The 18,547-nt window shown below is 40.5% G+C and overlaps 1 protein-coding gene across 2 annotated transcripts in view; it reads right to left on the bottom strand.

Annotated features, from left to right (window-relative positions):
• Positions 1-18,547, bottom strand: part of COL14A1 (collagen type XIV alpha 1 chain) — a 173,026-nt gene that overhangs the window by 23,239 nt on the left and 131,240 nt on the right. For both annotated transcript variants that reach the window (XM_026646212.2, XM_026646205.2), the window contains exons 37-40: positions 14,313-14,366; positions 13,523-13,618; positions 7,563-7,616; positions 5,700-5,753 (exon numbers count right to left, since the gene is read on the bottom strand). In XM_026646212.2, the coding sequence (XP_026501997.1) occupies positions 5,700-5,753; positions 7,563-7,616; positions 13,523-13,618; positions 14,313-14,366 (258 nt within the window). The remainder of the gene's footprint in view (positions 1-5,699; positions 5,754-7,562; positions 7,617-13,522; positions 13,619-14,312; positions 14,367-18,547) is intronic.

The raw sequence follows: 18,547 nt of genomic DNA, 5'->3' as shown, positions 1-18,547 counted from the left end.
GCCAAGATTTCACATCTTGAACATACGTGGTACTTAGACATTTTTTGGCCCTCTAGAGAAGGGTGATTTTCACTCTAAAGGCCAACTATGGAGTCCTGCATGTAGGCAAAACTCTCACTGAAGTTAGTGAACCCCATCATGCAGTATTTACTCATGCAAAACTACTGAGTGTGTCCAAGCAAAGGCTGCAGGATAGGATACAATGGCAGGCCAGGCTTGTCTGAATAAGCACAACAGAATCAAGCCCAATTCCTGTATACCTGAGGCTTCAAATATTTGTCTTTGCCAGACCAAAAGCTCAGAAAGTAGTGTTGTTCCCTCCCAAATTTCACCACTATCAAGGATTTTTGAAGTTATTTTGCATTAGTTTTTACCCTTGTGCTAATTCAAAGTAACTGTGGCAGGCATACAACTATCCAGTTAATTCACTAAAATACTACAGACTACCTCAGGAATGTCAATCTGCAGGTGTGAGGTGGTTCACAAAAGGGCTGTGTTGTTCTGACTAAATAAAGCTAATTTGGGAAAATACTAGTGAAGTGATTTCTGGAATCTTTCGGTGCTCAACATACACGTCCTTTTACTGTAATGGCAGTGTTTGGAAAGCTGACAGCATGAGGCAAACTAGACTAGTTCTGTTTCACAGCACTTGAACACAGTAATGCCCATGTAATATCCCACCCCGCCTTTGTAGTACAACAGGTGAAAAGGAATATATTTGTGTCATCCCCTCTAAGAGCTGATATGCAACAAATTTCTCTTTTATTTTTCACAGTTTAAAACACAGAAGGCCCTATATGGTGTACTCTGCTAACCACTTAAATGTTTTCCTCCATTGTTTATATTATGCTGCTAAAAATCTTGTTTTGAAAATAAAATTCCCTTCCTTACCAATCTGGTCTTTTTCTATTCCACATCTGGGGCTGAGCAGGTAGAAGTGTGTCACCATGGCCAGGAGAAAGCTCTGAAGGACCAGAAGAGTTAAATGCACCTTCCAGCTGGGCTAATGCTGGCAAGCAGGGTAAAGCACCTGTTCCTGGGCTACTAGTACAGCCATGGAGCAGCTCAAGGGAAGGTAGTCACCTGACATCACATCTCATCTTCTCTGCTTCCTGGTGCTCAGCAGAGACAGGATGGTGAAGCACATGCAATAAAGCAGTTTCCTCTGCCCAAGGCAACCTGCCTATCTGCTAAATCATTCCTGTCTGCAACCCCAACACCAGCACGTTCTTCTTGTCCCTCTGCCCAGGAGAAGTCTGGTGTGTAGGGGGAGTCCCTAGGGAAGATGGGGGGAGACGACTATGGGAAAGCCACCAGGGAACAATGAGAGGTGACCAAGTCATAGACATTTGGGGGTAGGGAATAATTCAAATGAGCTGGGGAATCTGAGGACAGAGTGATGGAGGCAGTCTCTCCCCCAATATGTGCACGCAGGAGAGATGTACCTACTGCACCATCCCTTAGAATGGTACTTTATGGTCCTTTCTCCCCAGCTGGCTAGCTCTGCCCCCACAAGGGTGGCTTGCATCTCTTAGGAGAGAATGAGGACAGTATGTATGACTGGACCTTGTGTGGAGGCCATGGGGAACATGGGAAAAGAAAGCACCTTTTCTCCTCTACCTGTGCACCTGCACAAGGGCTAGTCACAATCTTAACTTCATATCCCTAGCAGAAAAGGAAAAACTGAAAGGACAGGGGAGTCTAAGTGGAGAATATTTGGGCCAGATGTGGCTTGGAGGAGTGAGGGGGGCTAACCAGCACCTTGATCTCAATTCAAGCACACAGTCCTGCACAATTCAACCTGGCCTCTTTGTGCAGGACATAGCTGTGTCCAGGAGAGTTAGTATAAAAGCACACATTGCCTGTTTTAGTACAGTCACTCTAGTATGGGCCATTGTGTGGGGAGAGAAGGGCAGGGAAAGGTTCCTTGAATATTTTTGCAATGACCACGTCACCGAGAATAAAACAGGCAGAAACCATGTCTCCTTTCCCAACATCTTTATTTCTTCATTTATAACAGGAAGACTAAGGTGAGCCAGGGGGTGGTTCTTAGTATAAATCTGAAATTTAGATTTAGTCCAGGTACCAGATTTGCTTAAAAAAAATCTATCATGGATGCTTTGAGTTTGTTATTAACAGAAAACAGAACTTTAACTCTGTTTCAACCTTTAAAATTAATTTTAATCTCATCTCAAAGCCTGGGCAGTCCATTATGAATTTGGTTTCTGTTTGTATTTTATACACCTGATTAGGGGATATACTTTAATTTCTTCTTTTAAAAAGAAACTACTGAAAGCTATGAAAAGGAAAGAAATAGTATATATAATTTTTTTAAAAATCTTAAATAAATAAACCAGGATAAAAAAAATTAACAACCCAGGGGCAGAAGGGAGTTTTAAACTTAGTATTGAATAAAAAATTAAAATAAATGTCAAATGGGAAGCAAAATCAGAGACCCTTATAAACAGATTTTAATAATGATTAGAAGCTCTATTAGAAAGTAAGACGAAGCAGAAAGGAAGAAAGGAAATAAAAGTGAACTGGAAGGGGGAAAAAATCTATTTGGAGTTAAAGGATGTTTAAAAATTAACATCATATTGGCTATGAGTCAGCAAAATGCTTAGTCACGTGCTTAAATCCCATTAACGTTAGTGGAATTTTTCAAGTGCTTTGAAGAATCAGGTCCATTATGCCTCAAGCATTTTAATTAATAATAAACATTAAAAAGAAAGTGATGGCCAAGCTAAGAATAACACGGAAAACATCAATTTTAATATAATTTTAGTTTTATAGTAGAGGCTGAAAAATAGTTTCAGAGCTTGGCTTACAGAAGGAAGTTTGACAAAGAAAACATTATACAAAAAAGTAATTTATTTCATAACTTTCCAGTGCCCCTTTGCTACTGATGCAGTGACATCTGTCAGAATTACAGAATACTCCATTTCCAATGAGCTTTCCCTTCAGACAGACTGTGCAGTGAGGTTACTGGGCTGGATCACCACTTTCACAGGAGTTTTAGGCCAGTGTAACTCCACTGGAATCAATGGAGTTACACTAGCATAAACTAATGCAATAGAGTGGAGAATCAAGCTCATCATTCTGTATGTATAACTTCACAGTCTGTTGCCATAGAAATCACTGTAGCATGACAATATAGCACAAATGCCCAATGATAGGCCTGATTCTATAAGATCCTCAGAACTTCCTGAGAAATACTGAACACGCTTAACTGAAGAACCATCATCTAGTTCATTTCCTCAAGAGCAGGAGAAACTAAACACAGAAAAGAATTATGATCAGTATTTAAAACTGAGAATTTATTTAACTTCCCACCCTTATTATAAATCACCCTGGGGCTATCTCCAGAATAAGAGTTACATGCCTTTCCCCTCACTTAATCAAAGCCTTTGTCTGCCATCCTTTTTTCTCAAAAATATCCTACTGTGACTACACTATCACTTCAGCTCCCAAGTGGTAGCACCAGTTTAAAAACTACTGTCTGACACACAAGAGATTGAACCGGGCACCTTTGGAGCCAAAACCATAAGCAGCTACAGCTTGAGATAAAATGGCAAAGCTGTCTAAGTGGGGCTGTAGCAGCCTCATATCTCTAGGGATTGGGCACAGAAGAGAACCTGTAACACATTCACTAGTGGGTTACACAGACAAGTCACTGGAGGCCACTAGCATTTTTAGCACCATGTCACCTAGACTTGCTCTGAGCAAGGTTAGACAAAATGGTGACAAGAACACCAGTGGTCACGGAAACTTTATACACTAGTGCTCTCCCCAGTACCCTAATTGCAGCTGAACCAGTGGTAGCAACAGTAAGGGGGAGGGGGAAGGCCAATGCAGACATAGCCAAAGGGAAGGGGCTAAGAGAAGCTACAAGATGGTGAGGTATTAGAAAAACAGAGAGGTATGTATTATACAACATAGGAAAAGGCATACACTTAGAATAAGATTGAAAAGAGGGCAGTTGATATGAAGTCTGATTGTCTAACATAATAGAGCAACATTTCTGATCTCATATGTTTGACTCGTAATTTAGTTGTAAAGTTGGAAACTTAGTTCAAAATGTTGGTTTCGATCTGAACATAACTCAGCACAAATCTTACTCTTTAAAATTCCCTCCTTTTTTTCTTAATTTCAGAGGGAAACCATCTATTGCCCCAAACACTATACTGACTTCAGTGGAACTACTCACAGGCTTAAAGTTAAATGTGCTTAAGGGTTTGCAGGATTGGGGCCAAGATCTGAACCACTATACAGATCCTGAAATAACAGGGCTCAGCTCAATGCTAGATGTCCAAAGAATGAAGAAGAAAGCTCCACACATTTCTGAAGTTACAAAGTTTCATAGCTATTTTCCAGAAAAGCTTCTAAATATCCAGAAGAGAATGTAAATCTTGTTTAAAGGAAACTATAAGTCCAATTTAACTATGTACTTGACCTGTACATTATTAATAATTCAGTACAATCAGGTAGGGATTCTTTTGCAATACCTGGATTCAGTGTACCTAGCAGTATGAAACAAAAGACTGATCAGCTGCTGCTTTATAAGTCTAACTTATAGAGGTTTCCAAAGACACAGGTGAAAGTACCTAGAGGTTTAAACAAATAAGTTAATACTAAGATCCATATCTTGGTTGCTAGCCAGAATGTAAATATCCCTCAGTCTACCACAAGCAGAAGAAAGTTGATCACATCTTTCTATTATTATGTAGTTCATTCTTAGTTTAACAGCGTTCACCTACTCTTTTACCCATGTTTCATTTTTAAACATTTATAGAAAATAACGTACTGCCAGATTGAGAGTATTGGACACAGAAGACCTCTATTTGTACCAAACAAATACATCAGAAATAGTACAGGCTTCCTTATTGTTATTCCAAAATTTTTCAACCTGTTCTGGAGGGCAATAAAGTATCCCAATTCTGTTCCTTGCTTCTCTCTTGAGACAACCAACAAAGGTGCTAGTTAGTGCCAGCTGTAATCATGGTAGTGTTTGTGACATGGACACCTATGTACTAGATTGCTGTGTCACTGGACTGACTGTAAATTAAACTAATAACAATTTTGATTCCCCCACAGTACTGGCACCAGTGCACAAGAACTATCAGGTATAAATCTAAAACTATTATATAAATAGACCCTTATTATTATTATCATTATTTACCAGGCCCAGCAACAGCAATTCCGGACCCTAGGGCAGAATAGTCAATGGGCCCCCTAAAAAGGGATGGCTGAGGTTTACGACACTACTTTTTATCCTACTGATAACACATTAGAACCCACTATACGTAAGTTGTGGCGTTGCTTGATGTAGTTAACTTTTTTTTTTTTCCAGTTACAGCACCAGTTTCAATTTTTTCCAGTTAAACAAATTGTGAGCCTAAATATAAGATGTAGAATTTGTTATTTTGAATTACATATTTAAATTAAATAAATACAGTATGGAATGAACTTGGAGAAAGTCCAGCGGAGGGCAACGAAAACGATTAGGGGGCTGGGACACATGATTTATGAGGAGAGGCTGAGGGAACTGGGCTTATTTAGTCTGCAGAAGAGAAGAGTGAGGGGACACATTTCAATATAGTCGTTTGCCCTCTTTACACTTCCCAGGTCTCGCCTGTCCCAGGGCCATTGCTGATGGAATGGAAATGCTTCAAATGAAAAATCTGTTTGTTTCACCTTACCCTTTGACCTTGAGTTCCATCCCGTCCCGGTGATCCTGATGCTCCTGGGACACCCTATGAATGATAAGGGGGCAAAAGATCAGAGTGGCAGCAACCCCTACACAGTAGTGCAACCCCTTTATCTGACATGACATCAAAAGCCCTGGGATAAACGGGGCTTCAGATACTCCACAGGGTGACTCATGGTAGGGCCATATCTATGATTCAGGTAAGGTGGAGCTTCAGCGAAATAAACAGGACTTAGTAATATGCACATGCAATTAACCTTTTCAGTTTAATATATTATTTAAAAGCAAATAATGTCTACAGATGCCAGCACTGCATCACTCCAGTTTTATACCAGTGTAACTCCATTGAGGTAAATCAGATCCTTAAACTAAATCACTATTTCCATCTCTCTCTCTCTCAGTTTTTGTAAAGGGAAGAGTTACCATATTGTTTGAACACAGTGCAGTAATAGCAAAGGGGCAAACCCTTGATCAAGCATCCAGCCCAAATAAATGAGCTATGCCTGGCAGAGTTCCACAGAGTTCAGATGAAATCCTCCCTCTCCTCCAACTGGCTGCTGAGAGGCATTGGCATTGATCCCGGACCATTACTGCAGCCATAGGCATACAAAACGATCCAGAAGGCCGGAGAGATTGATTTATGAGGAAAGATTATGAGAGCTAAGTATCTAGCAGGGCTAGAAATTGGGGAACCTGGTAACAGCCAACAAATATCTGAAGTGTGTAAACATCAAGGAGGGAAAGGATTTATCTTGGTTGGTTGGTACAAGAGATTATAACCAGGAATAATATGATAAACTAAGAAATGAAAAATTGAGGCTACATATCAGGAAAATTGACTTCAGTAAGAGCTGAGGGTGCTCAGCAACCCTCAGCATCTTGCAAGATGGTCATAGAACATAAGAACAGCCATACTGGGTCAGACCAAGGGTCCATCTAGCCCAGTATCCTGTCTCCTGAGAGTGGCCAATACCACGTGCCCCAGAGGGAATCGAAAGAACAGATGAGCAACAGGGAATGGTTATTTCCAGCTTCTGGCAAACAGAGGCTAGGGACAACATCCCTGCCCATCCTGGCTAATAACCATTGATGGACCTATCCTCTATGAATTTATCTAACTCTTTTTTGAGCCCTATTAAAATCTTGGCCTTCACAACATCTTCTGGTAAAGAGTTCCACAGGTTGACTGTGTATTGTGTGAAGAAATACTTCCTTTTGTTTGTTTTAAGCCTGCTGCCTATTAATTTCATTTGGTGACCCCTAGTTCTTGTGTTATGAGAAGGAGTAAATAACACTTCCTTATTTACTTTCTCCACACCAGTCATGATTTTATAGACCGCAATCATATCCCCCCTTAGTCGTCTCTTTTCCAAGCTGAAAAGTCCCAATCTTATTAATCTCTCCTCATACGGAAGTCGAGAAAAATTGAGTGCCTGGTTTTTAAATGGCAATTAAAAGAGCCTCCCTTACTAATCATTACAACTGTAATATTACAGGTTCTCATGAGGATAGGTAGATATCCACCTACCAGAGTTCTGCAAATCAGGTAGTCAGATAGCTACTTGCTCACAGTTGCTCTCACAAAATTGCACCTCAGATTACTTGTGGATACAACAGGAGAGGCTGGCTCTTCAAAGTCAGGCCCTAAGTGATTTGCCCATGGACACACAACAAATCAGTGACAGGGCCACAATCAGATCTCAGAGGTTACTGATTCTAAATCCCTTGCAGGTTCAGTTACACCACAGTGCCCCTCAATATCTTTGAATATCTGCTCTGCCCAACACAAGGATGGCAATTCCACATTCAAATAGATCTACTAAATGATACATTAAAGCAATAATATAGGGAATACCTGCTGACCAGGGAGACCACGATCACCCTTCTCTCCTTTTTCACCTGGTGTTCCCTGGAGATCAATAATCACACATAGTTAAACACATAAATTGCTGCTTGCCTCCTATTTTCAATTGTTCTTTTCAGAACAATGTAAAAAAGATTAACCACAGATTAATTTTTCCTACTTAAGAATATCCAAAAATTGTATCTGCAGTACTGGTTTCCAAAAATGTAAATTAAATCTTTAGAGATATGGAAAATAAAGAAAAGGAAACTCTGATTCAAAAATGACTGTCAAATTATCGTGACAAAGCGATAACCTTTAACAAAATGGAAACTAGGGCTGTCAATCCATTAAAAAAATTAATCACAATTAATTGCGTGATTTAAAAAATTAATCGCGATTAATTGCACGATTATTCACACTGTTAAACAATAGAATGCCATTTATTTAAATATTTTTGGATGTTTTCTACATTTTCAAATATATTGATTTCAATTACAAGACAACACAAAGAGTACGGGGCTCACTTTATTTTTTATTACAAATATTTTGTTGTAAAAAAGAAAAAACAATAGTATTTTTCAATTCATCTCATACAAGGACTGTAGTGCAATCTCTTTATCATGAAAGTTGAACTTATAAATGTACAATTATGTACAAAAAATAACTGCATTCAAAAATAAAAATGTAAAACTTTAGAGCCTACAAGTCCACTCAGTCCTATTTCTTGTTCAGCCAATCGCTCAGACAAACTCGTTTGTTTAAATTTGCAGGAGATAATGCTGCCCACTTCTAGTTTACATCACCTGAACATGAGAACAGGCGTTCGCATGGCATTGTTGTAGCCGGCGTTGCAAGATATTTACGTGCCAGATGTGCTAAAGATTCATATGTCCCTTCATGCTTCAACCATCATTCCAGAGGACGTGTCCATGCTGATGACGGGTTCTGCTCGATAACGATCCAAAGTAGTGCAGAGATGATGAGTAAACATGCATCGGTGGGTCAGATGCCACGAGCAGATGGTCGATTTTCTTTTTTAGTGGTTCGGGTTCTGTAGTTTCCGCATCAGAGTGTTGCTCTTTTAAGACTTCTGAAAGCATACTCCATACCTCATCCCTCTCAGATTTTGGAAGGCACTTCAGATTCTTAAATCTTGGGCTGAGTGCTGCAGTTATCTTTAGAAATCTCACATTGGTACCTTCTTTTCATTTTGTCAGATCTGTAGTGAAAGTGCTCTTAAAACGAACAACATGTGCTGGTCATCATCCGAGACTGCTATAACATGAAATATATGGCAGAATGCAGGTAAAACAGTGCAGGAGACGTACTATTCTCCCCCCAAGGAGCACAGTCAAAATTTAATTAACCAATTATTTTTTTAATGAATGTCATCAGCATGGAAGCATGTTCTCTGGAATGGTGGCCGAAGCATGAAGGGGCATACGAATGTTTAGCATATCTGGCATGTAAATATCTTGCAATGCCGGCTACAAACGTGGCATGTGAATGCCTGTTCTCACTTTCAGGTGACATTGGAAATAAGAAGCCGGTAGCATTATCTCCTGTAAATGTAAACAAATGTGAACAAGAAGTATGACTGAGTGGACCTGTAGGCTCTCGATAGTTTTAAATTGTTTTTTTTTTTAGTGCAGTTATGTAACAAAAAAAAATCTATATTTGAAAGTTGCACTTTCATGATAAAGAGATTGCATTATGGTGCTTGTATGAGGTGAATTGAAAAATACTTTTTCTTTTGTTTATCATTTTTACAGTGCAAATATTTGCAATAAAAATAATAATATAACGTAAGCATTGTACACTTTGTATACCGTGTTGTAATTGAAATCAATATATTTGAAAACGTAGAGAAACATCGAAAAATATTTAATAAATTTCAACTGGTATTCTATTGTTTAACAGTGCAATTAAAATGATTAATTTTTTTTGAGTTAATTGCATGTGTTAACTATGATTAATTGAGAGCCCTAGTGGAAACACATTCTTTTCCCTGTGAGCGAATTTGCTTCTCTTTGACACTCAGGGAAATGTCCTATAAAGATTAAATCAACAGAGTTCTATAGAAATTAAACAGGTTTCTATAGAATATACATGATTAATAACCAAGAATATCCTTTCTATAAGATGTTTTTAACCAGTCAATAAAATTCCACAGCAGGAATATAATTCTCTATTAAATTCTATAGAAAGGATTGGAAATTATTCCTACAGCCCATATATTCTTGATTATATTCTCTGCTAAAATAATCCAGGATATAATAATAATCCTGGGAGAATTCTGTGCCAAAAATTTAAAAATTCTGGACACATTTTGAAATTCTGCAAAATTCTGCATATTTTGTTAAAATAACACAATATAATCACACCAGTTTCAATTATTTTGGTAATTTATTTCAAAATACCCGTCAGTAAGTATGTCTGTAACAACACAGACAACAACAAAAAAGATTCACAAAATGTTTTTTGATAAGTAGATTCCTTACTAGGCATATTAATACAGAATTCTGAGTAATAATTCATTTAAACTACAGCACAGAACCATATTTCCTGCACCTCTCAGAAGAAGTGCAAAGGCTTGGGGGAGTCAGGGATAATGGAGGAGCTGAGGGAGAGTGAAGTAATTGCTGGAAAATAGACTGGGTATGAACTTGAAGCGTTGTTGGGTATGGGTGGGAAAAGTATGGAACAGGTTATTTTAGGGGGCGGGGAGGGATTTTAGGGAGCATCCCCCATGCAGATCCTGGCTGACCCCTAGTCTCTCCCATTCAGTCAGGCACATCAGCACCTGTGCCCATGTGTCCCTATACCCCCATCTGTCCTTGCACCCCCCCGTCCACGTGTCCCTGCACCCCCACTCAGACACCCACTCCTCCCATCCCCATGTGGCCCTGCACCCCTGCCTGTCCCCATGTGTCCATGCACCCCTCCCCTGTCCCCATGTGTCTCTGTGCCCCCCTCAGCCACCTCCTGTCCCCATGTGGCCCTACACCCCTCCCCCCATCTCCATGTGTCCCTGCACCCCCTCAGTAAGCCCCCACCCCATATCTCCATGTATTCCTGCATCCCGTCCCCATGTGTCTCTATGCCCCCACTCAGTCATCCCCCTCCCCCCTGTAGCTCTGCACCCCCTCACCATGGCCCTGCGCCCTCTGAGCCAGCCCCCGCATCTCCATGTGTCTCTTCACCCCCTGTCTCCATGTGTCTTTGTCCCCCACTCAGCCATCCCTCTTCCCCTGTAGCTCTGCATCCCCTCCACCCACGTGGACCTGCACCTCCCTCCCCCCTGTGGCTCAGCGCCTCCACTCCCATTCAACCCTGCCCCAGTCTGTCCTCGCCCACTGGCCCTTATGAGCCCCTGTCTGACCCCCAAGCAGACCCACGCTGTCTGTCGCCCCATATCCCTTATCTCCTGATTTGGCCCAACAGGCGCTGTGAAGTAGGCAGGCTCTTTCTCTTCCCTATCATAGTTGGGGCTTGCCAGGAGCAGCTGCTGTGTTCTAGTGCCACAGCGCCCTTTGGTGGGCAAAATGTGGAACAGCAGAAGTTATGCTCCTGACAGAACAAGGAGCAATGGTCTCAAGTTGCAGTGGGGAAGGTTTAGGTTGGATATTAGGAAAAACTTTTTCACTACGAGGGTGGTGAAGCACTGGAATGGGTTACTTAGGGAGGTGGTGGAATCTCCTTCCTTAGAGGTTTTTAAGGTCAGGCTTGACAAAGCCCTGGCTGGGATGATTTAGTTGGGGGTTGGTCCTGCTTTGAGCAGGGGGTTGGACTAGATGACCTCCTGAGGTCCCTTCCAACCCTGATATTCTATGATTCTATGATTTTCTGTTGGGAGCTGCTGCTCTGTTCTAGCACCACAGCACCCTCTGATGGACAAAAGGTAGAATTGCAGCAACTTTTCAGCAGAAGCAATTTTCTGCCACAAAAAAAAAAAAAGAATTAAAAATATGTGGGGCACATGAAATATGCCAATGTCCCCAAGTGGTCAGGCATGGGTGTGGCAGGCTTTTTCCTTTTCAGGCGCTCCCCTTTTTATGGCCACTCCGTGCACCCTTTTCAGGGTATACGTAGAGGGTCCAACAACAGGGTAGATTTCTGGATTAGGTAAGGGATTGGCTTCCCCTTAATTTGGGGCCTCATGGTTCAGACCTTCTACCTTCAGGGATATCCCTCAGCTAGATTCCCCATTCCAGGGAGAGGCTTCTATAGCTGTCGCCTCCTTAGGGGCTGGTAGGGGACCCTCTCCAATGGGTCTCTAACCTTCACAGCGTCACAGATCCCTCCTTTGCTGGCTTGGCAAGGTCATTACAGCCAGGGTTCAGGCTCCTGCTGTGCTCTTTCCCAGGAGCTCAGAGGCCACCTCAGCTGTTTGCAAGCTACTGAGCTACTCTGCTCCCCTGTAAGCTCCTCCTCTAGCCCGTGCAAGCTTTGCAGGTGCAGTGGGGAAGAACATCTGGGCCCAAAGCAATTCTTTAGTCCCTTCCCTTCCAGTGTGGGGTTTGTACAGCCCATGACAAGGTGTTAAGAATAATTTCTATTGAAACCTGTTTAATTATGTTACTGCTATTGAATCCGATAGGTTGGTTAAAAAATTCTGTAGAAAGAATATTGTACTCTATTAAATTTGTTTAGATTTTTCTACAAGGAAAAGGTGCTGGGTTGATAGTCCTCAAGGCCTGTGTATATCCATCCACATGACAATTATTAGTATATATTATCATACATTATTATATATTATCTATTTTTTATAAGTAGATGTGCAGAATTCAATATTTTTATAATTTCGACAGGTAATATTGATGTTTAATTTTAAGCATTTTTTGCTATTTAAATTTTTACAGTTGCACAAAATTATGGGTTTTAAACTGCTTTTATTCAATTTTTATCAATTTTAATTGTTCACAGTTGCAGGAAATGACCAGAGGGCCAGACAACTGTGAGGTCAAACAATCATCATCATCTAATGACAGTCAATGCTGAAATTCAAAAAGTTAAACCTTTTATAACCATTAAAACACAAATTGCCAACATCACACGTCAAAATGTAGGCAGTAAATATCCTTAAATCAAACTCTAATGAGTTCTCCAGCAGCATTTTTCTTACCTTGCCAGTCTGTAAATTTCAGTTATTATGGATGGAAATATTATTTCATCAGTTTGCATGTGTACAGCAACATTTACTGATGCTTACTAATAAAAATTTAATCCTTCCAAGCCTATTTATAAGACAGCATGAGCATTGGTAGTGTAGGTTTTTTGCACTGCAGATGTGTCTCAACATTGGTATTGAGAAACCAGCCCTAAAACAGTATTTCTGGCTCTATGCCTATCAATTCACTCCCTGGCCTCTCTGATGCGGCTGCCAACAAGTGTACCAGTTAGTGCCAGTTAATTTAGGTGATGGAGGGGTTTTGGTATTTGAACATCTCTCCACTAGAACTGCACTGATTTTCTGTGACTTTGATGATCTCAAACAAAAAAATACTATATTTTAAGTGTTCCTGCCACACACTCCAGCTCACAGCATTTTTTAAAACTTTTATCTAGATTTGGGTCTGACCCAAAAACCCATGGTGCAAACTCTCTTGAGGTTTAGTGAACTCCAGATCCAAATACATATCTGAATGTTGGAGCTGGCTCCTATTCCTATCACAGGTTAAACCCAAATCCATGATCCAGACACCTCAGACTTTGGTGAAGTTCAGATCTGGATTAGATGACTGTCATTAGATGATGATGATTGTCTGACCTCACCATTGTCTGGCCCTCGGACAATTTCCTGCAACTGTGAAAAATTTAAATTGATAAAAATTGAATAAAGGCAGCTTAAAACTTTGCAGCTCAGTCCTAGCTCTAGTTTTATCTAACCTTTTGGTACAACCTAATGTATGGGTTCTGGCTAACTCCTGCGACAAAATTAAGACCACAGTTGTTCATTTAGGACTTACTGGAAGCCCTTGAATAGAAAGTCCACTTGGCCCTTGGGGTCCTGGATGCCCTTGGGGTCCTGGAGCACCAGCTTCACCACGAGGTCCATCTAGGCCCTATGACACCAATAGGGAAAACATAAAGGCCATAAGTTTAACTCCTACTGTACATAAGAAGGGAGTGTCTGTGTGCAGAATTAAATACCAATAGATTCAACAGCACCTAAAATATAAGTTAACATGCTGACAGGACAATAAGGCTCCTATTTACAAAGATCTTATTCCTTTAGGCATGCAAAAAGCCACAGATATATGCTGACAGCCAGGGCTGGCTTTAGGACTTGTGGGGCCCGATTCAAAAGAGCTGCCGCCAAAATGCCGCCGAAGACAGCGGCAGCGATTGAGCTGCTGCCGAAGATAGCGGCAGCAATTTGGCAGCAGCTCAATCGGTTGCCGCTGTTTCCGGCGGCACTTCGGCGGAGGGTGCAAGGCCCCTCTTCCGGATGCTGCGAGGCCCTCTTAGGCGCGGGGCCTGATTCCCGGGAATTGGGGGAATCGCCCTAAAGCCGGCCCTGCTGACAGCAGCAGCACTATGCATTTTACTGCCCCTCACCCAGAAACAAACATGATGTGTTGCCAGTATGATCCAGGATCTCCAACAAACACCAATGGCATTTGGCTACCCCTTTCTTCAGGAACATCACAATCTAGATTTAAGCTCATTCGAGAAAAAAATATCTAGATTTAGACACAAACAGACAAAAGCCAAAAAAAGGGTGCATGTTACAACTGCATAGTGGTGGCAGATTACCTTTGGACCTTGATCACCACGATGACCCTTTGGGCCTCTGACACCCGGTCCACCCTGTAAAGTACATGATTAGTATTAGCTAAAAAGTAAATCCTACAAAAAACAAACACTTCTTTCTTCTTCCTGACTCATATAGATTATTCTATTCTTGTAGGCCCCAATTCAGGAAAGCAACCCTACTCAGGGAACTACCTAGGTGTGTGCTTAAGTCCTACGAATTCACTGGGGTTTAAGCATATGCTAAATAACAGTCCTATGTAGGGATGGACTTGAGCTCAGGAAAGTACTTAAACCCATACCAATGCACTAGCCTATAATGCACTAGCATCAAAATATTGCTGCAGGCAGTGACCCGGCTGGATACACGGGTAAGCTTTTTTTCTTATTGTTAAAATGTTCTCTACATCTGCTCTTTCCAATATCATCACACTGTTAAAGACTGACTTTCCAATGACTCTAATAACATTTTTGTTATGAGACCCATTGTGTTTGTTATGGTTTAATTTCAGAGCCATCCAATTTCTCGCTCCCCATTTCTCCTTTTTTACTTTCTTCACTGATGCCTGAATCTTTTAATCATTCGTTAACCAACTGCAGCCTAAACCTTCTTTTGTTAACAGTATCGTATGGGACACTGGAATTGTGTATTTGTAAGGATGACTGCCTCGAATACATTTCTGATATACATGCAAGATGTGTCTTGCCCTCTTGGATGATTTTAATGAAATGTTTATTTTTAAGTTTTTATATACTTTTAATAAAATATTCACTGATTGTCTCCCTCTACCCCACCCTTGGGATAATGTTTATCTTCTTAGAGTGTGAGCATTTCAGGGCCGGGCCTATCTCTGTGTTTGTAAAGAATCTAGTACAGAGGTAGGCAATCTATGGCATGTGTGCTGAAGGCGGCACGCAAGCTGATTTTCAGTGGCACTCACACTGCCCATGTCCTGACCACCGATCCGGGGGGCTCTGCATTTTAATTTAATTTTAAATGAAGCTTCTTAAGCATTTTAAAAACCTTATTTACTTTACATACAACAATTGTTTAGTTATATATTATAGACTTATAGAAAGAAACCTTCTAAAAACGTTAAAATGTATTATTGGCACGTGGAACCTTAAATTAGAGTGAATAAATGAAGACTCGGCACACCACTTCTGAAAGGTTGCCGACCCCTGATCTAGTACAATTAGACATCGTTCCTCCCCAGGGTGCGGGGAGGTGCTACAAAATATCAAATAGCTAATAAAACAATATAGCAAATGGGACTACTAAGAAGATATTGGTTTCTGAACCAAGCCATGTCTAATATTTACTTTGAGGGGCAAGAAATCAATGTTCTTTGATACACAAAGTCAATATATGTATCATTACATATAAAAATTATTTTACAGGTATGTTAAGGTTGCAAAATCAAGCACTCAGATTAAGAAATGCCAGAATTCAAGCTGTTCGTGCAACTTTACTTTACCTTCCTTGTGTGTATACACCACAAATGTCTTTAATTACATGATCACATACACCTCTACCCCGATATAACGCTGTCCTCAGGAGCCAAAAAATCTTACCGCAGTATAGGTGAAACCGCGTTATATCAAACTTGCTTTGATCCGCCGGAGTGCGCAGCCCCGCCCCCCCGGAGCACTGCTTTACCGCGTTATATCCGAATTCATGTTATATCGGGTCGCGTTATATCAGGGTAGAGGTGTACTATTTTCCTATCCCCATCCTCCTTTGCTCCAAGTCTTCCCAGTTCCACTCCTTCATCAGGTCCACATCCCAGTCTCCGCCCTTCCCCCCCCCTCCCTGGCTCCTCATCCCAATCTTGTCCAGCTACTTGCCTGCTGTCCCCCTCTCTAACCAGGCTGGCACCTCACAACCTGCCTTTCCATCAGGCTGCCTTCTCCTCCATGCTGTTTAGGCACCAGCCAGTAAGACATTGAAAGCACAGGAGAGAGAGTGTCTGCTCTCAGTTCCTGTACCCAGTGCCACAGTGGCTTCCAGAAGGAGCAATTGCATGGATAATCCTGGTCAGCCCCTGAAGCCTGGGGATGGGGCATACTCAGCCCAGATGGAATCTTCAGAGAATCTTGCTGAAATTCTAAAAATTCTAAAGAGCTTGTGTGAACTGAGATTTTCAGAGGCTATTATTAGGTCAAATTTGGGTGAATTTTCACAGGGACAGCAAAAGGTATATCCCTGACAGCAGGGCAACACCCTTATCCAATTTCAAGTCCTTTCTCTAAAGCATGGAGATGCTAGAACCTCTCAATGAAACAACTGTGAGAATTTTTTTTAAACATAGTTAAAACAACATGCTTTTCCCTAACCTCATTCTGAGAACAGATGAAATTTTTTTGATAAAACTTTTAAAAAAACCAACAGCCTGAAGCAGACACATATTCATAGATTTTGTGGCCAGAAGGGACCATGGGATCTACATTGATCTCTTGTGTAACACAGGCCATAAAAATGTCACTCAGTTATCCCTGTTTTGAGCACAAGCACTTGTGTTTGAGACTAAAGCATATCTTCCAGAAAGGCATCCACTCTTGATAAGAAGACATCAAGAGAGGAAGAATCCAGCACATCTTTTGGTAGATTGACTATTTGAACAATCACCCTCAGAAATAAAAAATTGTGCCTAATTTCTAATTTGAATTTGTCTGGCTTCTGCTTTAAGGCCATTGGTACTTGTTATGACTTTCTCCGCTAGATTAAAGATCCCTTTAGTAGCCAGCGTTTTCTCTCCATGGAAGTATTATACACTGTAATCAAGTCATCTCTCAGTCACAGCCAGTTCTAGGGAGGATGAGCACAGCTGTCACCCTGAGCACCAACTTCCATGGGGCACCGAACTGCAATTGGCTGGCCTTTTTTTTTTTTTTTTTTTTTTGAGGAGGACAAAAACATTTATGCTCCTGCTCTCAATCCTCTTTTTAATAAACTAAACAGATTGAGCTCTTTGGCATCTCATTGCAAGGCATTTTCTCCAACCCTCAAATATTTTTCAGGCTCTTTTCTGCACCATCTCCAATTTTTCAACATCTTTTACAATGTAGGCACCAGAACTAGATGCAGTATCCCAGTATGGGTTTCACCTGGCATGGAAAATTTCAGTCCAAATGGTTAGTCTGGCAAAATTACAAGCAACTGTAAACATGGAAAGTGTCAGGTAACCTGAATTAAAGGCATCACTACATGTGCTGCCTATAAATTACATACTTTCTAAAGCTTTTCATCATAAATGGTTGTGGATAAGTATGAAAACATTTTAAAAGTCCGTTTTTGAAGCCAATCTTTGAAACTTGTTGCACGTAAAAAAAAAAAATCTTGGCTCTAAAAAGAAAAATTCACATGATGAGACAGGAAGTTTCTCTTCTTTATTTCCCTGAAGCAATGCTGAACCAGACAGCTAGCACATGTGAATTTCTGATTCTTAGTTAGCTCATTAGAGATTAATAATAGTTTTGTGTTGTTTTTTATTTAGGCCGCTAACTTCTTCCAGAGATTTGCATATCCTACCCGACGGGCCGACAAGAAATATATATACCTCATAATTGGCCAAAGCTTAGGATGATATGAGTCCAGTGCAGTTAGATTATTCTTATATTTTACTTGGTAGCTACACCCAAAATAACTGCTACTGAACTGTATTATCTATTATGGTTAAGAAGAGCAAATAATTTTATAGGAAGATTAGGTTTTTGTGATCCTAGATAGCCGTATATTTTCTATGTAATATTAACAACAGATACCCTTCTAATCAAACTTAAATTTATACAAAGAATGTCATGGGAAACATTTTTCATCATGCTGAAATAATTGATAAAAATTAATCAGATTTACTTGTATTTTCACTTTCCTGATTATCCAGGTGCCTTTTTCCTAGGACACTAATTTAATTCATATACATAGGAAATTAAACTTCAAAACACAGTTGAGTGCTGTCTAAATTAAAACAAGACAATGGAATTCTTTTTTCCATTGCGACAGGATATACTTTTTTGTTTGAGTGAGATCTGTTATCCCCAGTGAAATATTAATATAAAAAAAAAGGTTTCCGGTGAGTTCTTCAAGTTTGCACAGTTATGACTTGAGGGTTTTAAAGCTTGCACAAATGAGATCTTTACTAAAGTTAAGACTCTTTTTTTCCTGCGTGTCTTAAGTTTTTTCTTCTTTATGTATTAAGTGGTTAGGGGGCCAACTTCAACAGATGATTAAATAAATA

Source organism: Terrapene carolina, unplaced genomic scaffold, assembly GCF_002925995.2.
Source record: "Terrapene carolina triunguis isolate 2854851 unplaced genomic scaffold, T_m_triunguis-2.0 Scaffold58, whole genome shotgun sequence".
In the NCBI taxonomy this organism is placed as follows: domain Eukaryota; kingdom Metazoa; phylum Chordata; order Testudines; family Emydidae; genus Terrapene; species Terrapene triunguis.
This window is presented reverse-complemented; position numbering and strand designations above follow the sequence as displayed.